This window comes from Cyprinodon variegatus, unplaced genomic scaffold, assembly GCF_000732505.1.
Source record: "Cyprinodon variegatus isolate N-32 unplaced genomic scaffold, C_variegatus-1.0 Scaffold609, whole genome shotgun sequence".
NCBI classification, from domain to species: Eukaryota; Metazoa; Chordata; class Actinopteri; order Cyprinodontiformes; family Cyprinodontidae; genus Cyprinodon; species Cyprinodon variegatus.
This window is the reverse complement of record NW_015151062.1, coordinates 422178-426549: the sequence shown is the minus strand read 5'-3', so window position 1 is coordinate 426549 and position 4372 is coordinate 422178. Positions and strand designations below refer to the sequence as shown.

Genomic DNA, 4372 nt, shown 5'->3' with positions numbered 1-4372 from the left:
ACCAGCCAAGGACCAGCCGGGGACCAGCCAAGGACCAGCCAAGGACCAGCCAAGGACCAGCCGGGGACCAGCCCTTTAGAAACAGTGCCAAGATTGGCATGAGCACAGTTACCGAGATGATTGTTGAGCATAAATAGCACGAAAACAGAACTGGACCGTACCAGACACAACAGTACCGCGCTAACATAGTACTGGTTCATCAGTAGGGCTCGGCACGGTTCAGTTCTGGTTCGGTTCTCACATAACAAAAAGCACATGAGTAGACGGCGTCATCTCCTTACAGTCCGTAGTCAGGAAATTTAAGACTTTCATGAAATCATAGCTCCCCTAACGTGCCGCACGATTTCCAGTGATGATTCTGCTTAGCAGAGTGATGAACCTCAACGTCTGTCGTTGTTTCCTGCGTCTTTAAGCCCTAATTAGTCTATTGTTTGTCGTATCCACTTCCCAAAAGCCGACTCTGTCAAGCAGATTCACCAAAGGCTGCTTTCTTCGCCTGACTCTCCTCAAACTTCCTGAATGTTACGGGTGCAGCCATGTTGATTAGCTTGATTCTCTCTAGAGAGCAGTAGTACCGTAGAGCGCCACTAGGAGGCCAGGAACCATGCTAGCATGGTTTGTAAATGGTCTCCAGGGAACCAAGCTCGACACAGATCGGTTTTTAGAGGGTAATGTAAATGGGGCTACAGAAAGAAACTGTAAAGCCAACTGGTGGAGGTGTCTCCATCCAGGGACGTGTCGAATTCCCTAAATGACCCGGCGATGGTCCAAAAGGTTGGACAGATGCTGAGATGTGAAACGGCTGCTGTGTTACAGGAAGCTGCTGGAGTCGGGCTCTCAGAGCCGGAGTCACTCACCCCTCTGGAGAAGGACGACACAGCAGGTCTCCGCACGGCACCACCCATCCCCCGGCTTACCTGCAGGACACAACATGACAGATCAGTAAACCCACCAGAACCGCAGAGAACCGTAAACCCACCAGAACCGCTCCTCAGATGCTGAGATGCATCTGAGGAGCGACGCATTTAGGAGCCAGCATGAGACGGAGCGACCGAACCTGACCCGGTGAACCACTGCTTCCCCACACCTGCCTTACCGGCACCCAGCCCCCCTCATCCGGCTGACGATGGGCGACTTATGGCTCTCTGCTGAGGCCCGGTCCAATCAGCGGCCCAGCAGTCGACCCCCCCCCCTTGGGCAGTGAACCAGTGGGGTGGTCTTTATGTCAATTTCGGGGCGTGACAAAAGTCAAGGCCAGAACCAAATAAGGCAACATCCCGAGTTTACGTCACCTCTGTGCTTCGTTTGGATTCACCCGTTTTATAGTGGAAGTTTAGAATCGTGAGATTTGCAGAGAAAGGAGGAGTTGATGAGGTTTGAACTTCTCTGTACGTCCATTTCACCCCCTGAACCATCGTTATTCATCTATGACAATAGAAACCCTGCATTCTATGACCCCTTTATGGTCCTTCTGATGGAGACAGCCCCATACTTCAATGTCAAATACTTTGGACCCGGAACCAAAGTTCTCTAAACACCTTCCTGGTGTGTGAGTTTTCTGTTGTCATCTTCACGGTCAGAGCCAATCAGAGCAGAGAAGGAGCATTTCCTCAGCTCTGATTGGCTCTGACCGGTTGCACCCAGGGTAGAAACTAATCCCATCCCTGACCATGAATCTCCACAGTCAGCACCTGTTCAGAACTGTTCATTACAGGACCTCCTAACAACTGTAATAAATTATCTATCTCATTAAATCCTTGGATTTAGTCCAAACTTCCAGGTGTTTTTTGTTATTTAGCCTTTTGGTTGTGATGTGAATGGAGCAGTACTATCAGTTGGACTGAGTCTATACTATTTCTATATAAACAGCTGAGGGAGGAGCACCGTCCTCCCTGAAGGTCACCCCTCATCACGGACAGACAGGTATGAGCCCCACGCAGGGCAGCGTGCTAATCTGTTGCTGCGTCCTAAATCTCCACAGAGGTGAGATTCTAACAGGATCTGCAGCCGCAGGTCTCAGCAGCCACACCTAAACATCACATCCTGTTTTATAGCAACTGTTTCCAAGAGTGATGCGTTCAATATCAGCCGAATTATCCAGAGAGCCACTATCTTCGCTTTCTGGTTCAGATCCTTTAGTCTGACCTGCAGGGTTTCAGTTTAACCTGAAAACAATCATTAATAAGTCACTTTTCAATAGAGGTCTGGTGCCAACTTAGAAAGCGGCCTCTGCTTCTAGCGGTACCGGCTGTTAGCGGGACAAACAGGCCGGTAAGTCAGCCGGATGTCCCGGTTCAATGCTTCAAATAGATAGAGGAGGACTTCTGAGTAAAGCTGAGGAAACTTCTCCATCATCTGACTTCCCTGTTGAAGGACATTGATCGATGCTAACAGCTAAGAGGCTAACAGTGGAGTCTAAACGCTGATTTATCGGGACACTAAGACCCGGAGCCGTCATTTCCCTCGGTAGCCCCCCCACTGAAGCCAACCGCAGCCCGCGGCGCGGAGGTAGAACCGCGGGTAGAGAGTTTCCAGCAGTTAGAAAGATGTTCCTTCTTACCAGTGACCTCCACACGCTGCCTGCTGCCATCCTGACGAGAAGCTGAGATCCTCCGAAGGCGAGATGCCTCACTACAACCTGCTTCTGCTGTCCTGTCGATCTGTCAAAGAGGTGAAAACATTGTGTGCGAGATGCATCACTCGCTTTACTTTTCATAGGTACGAATTTCTGTTCTGATTATTTTTATGGTGCTTTTAATAAATATTTGATACTTTTATGTTTTAACTTTTCTTTACTTTATGAAGATTTTTAAAATGTTTATATATATTGTCTTGAGACATGTTTTTTTATTGCAAAAAAAAAAAACATACAAGAACAACATTGAACATTAATAATTACACTCAGATACAACATCTAAGGGCTTTACAAAATATACGGCAATTATTTTACAATTTAAAATCAAATCTGTACTCTAAGGTTGCAGTTCTTTAAGGGCAGTTATCATTTGAATGGCTTTAGCATTTGAGCTAAATTTTAAGGATTCTATGTAGATAATAAAATCTGGAATTTTCTTTTTGTTGTTGTAAATTTTGTTGTAATTTTGGGGGGTGAATATGATATTTACCATAAATAATAAAAAAAGAAAAAAAGTTAGGAACATAAAAATTCTGTTTTGATAAGTTCACATTTCTCCATCCCAAACAAAACATCTTTATCCGTTAAAGTAATGTTGAGATCTGTTGATGGAAAAAAGGACATAACTCTCCAGAATATTTAGGTGTAGTTAAAATCCCAAAAAAGATGAATAATCTTTTCTTCATTATTTTTACAAAAAGTACACATCAGGTCCAATGTCTTGAAACATGTCCTTTTCTAGTGGGCTGCTCAGTGTGGCAGTGGGCAGCAAGAAGGTTCCGGGTTTGATTCCTGGTCTTTCTGCATGGAGTTAGCATGTTCTCCCGGAGCATGCATGGGTTCTCTCCGGGTACTCCGGCTTCATCCCACGGTCCAAAAACATGACTGTTAGGTTAATTGGCTTCTCTAAATCCTCCTTAGGTGTGAATGGTTGTTTGTCTCTGTGTTTCCCTGCGATGGACAGTAGACCTGTCCAAGATGGACCCCGCCTCTCACCCGTAGACAGCTGGAGATAGACACCAGCACCCCTCACCACCCCGCTTGGGAAAAGCGTGACGGAAAATGGATGGATGGATGTCCTTTTGCTGCATATAGAATAAATTCATTTAAAAGAAAATGCTCTGAAATCAGACACAACTTTAACACAGTTGCAGTGTGTTCACTTTACTCCATCTTATATTAATTGAAAAACATTCAATTGTTCCTTATCTTCCTAACAGAACACCTGGCTCTCAATCTGCAGGATCACTAGTGGTTTCAAGTTATTTCCAAAAGTAGATTTTGACGGTAAAAAGTATTTTATAATCTGTTCCTGTTTCGCCTGTAGTTATTAACTCTGATTGTGAGATTGTTTTGTTACCTTTATTGCACAAAAGTGTTTGTTTAGGCTGTTGCACACCAGCAAGGATACAGAGTGTCTGAATGAGAGGAATTGTTTAATACTATCAGGAAATGTTTTGGAATAAGAGTGCAGACTTATTCAACTCAATGTTTATTCAACATTTGACTGTTTTCTGCAGCTGTCCTTATCTTGTTTGGATTAACTGTATGTGAAAACCTTCAGGTTTGCAGACTTTAAGTTAGTTAGAAAACCTTGTCTAGATCAGAAAAGGCAGGAATATTGACAAGGCTGTTTTCTCCCTCGCAAGGATTAATAAACACAGCCAGGGGTGTGTATTGCCAAAGAAGTCACGATTCGATTCGAATCACGATTCACATGCCACGATGCGATTTTAT

The 4372-nt window shown here is 44.7% G+C and overlaps 1 protein-coding gene across 1 annotated transcript in view; it reads right to left on the bottom strand.

Annotated features, from left to right (window-relative positions):
- The window catches only part of idh3a (isocitrate dehydrogenase 3 (NAD+) alpha), a 13058-nt gene extending 10437 nt beyond the window's left edge, over window positions 1–2621 (bottom strand). The window contains exons 1-2 of the mRNA XM_015392835.1: window positions 2561–2621; window positions 858–917 (exon numbers count right to left, since the gene is read on the bottom strand). Of these exons, the coding sequence (XP_015248321.1) occupies window positions 858–917; window positions 2561–2590 (90 nt within the window). The 5' untranslated portion in view covers window positions 2591–2621. The remainder of the gene's footprint in view (window positions 1–857; window positions 918–2560) is intronic.
- Window positions 2622–4372: the final 1751 nt, after the last annotated feature.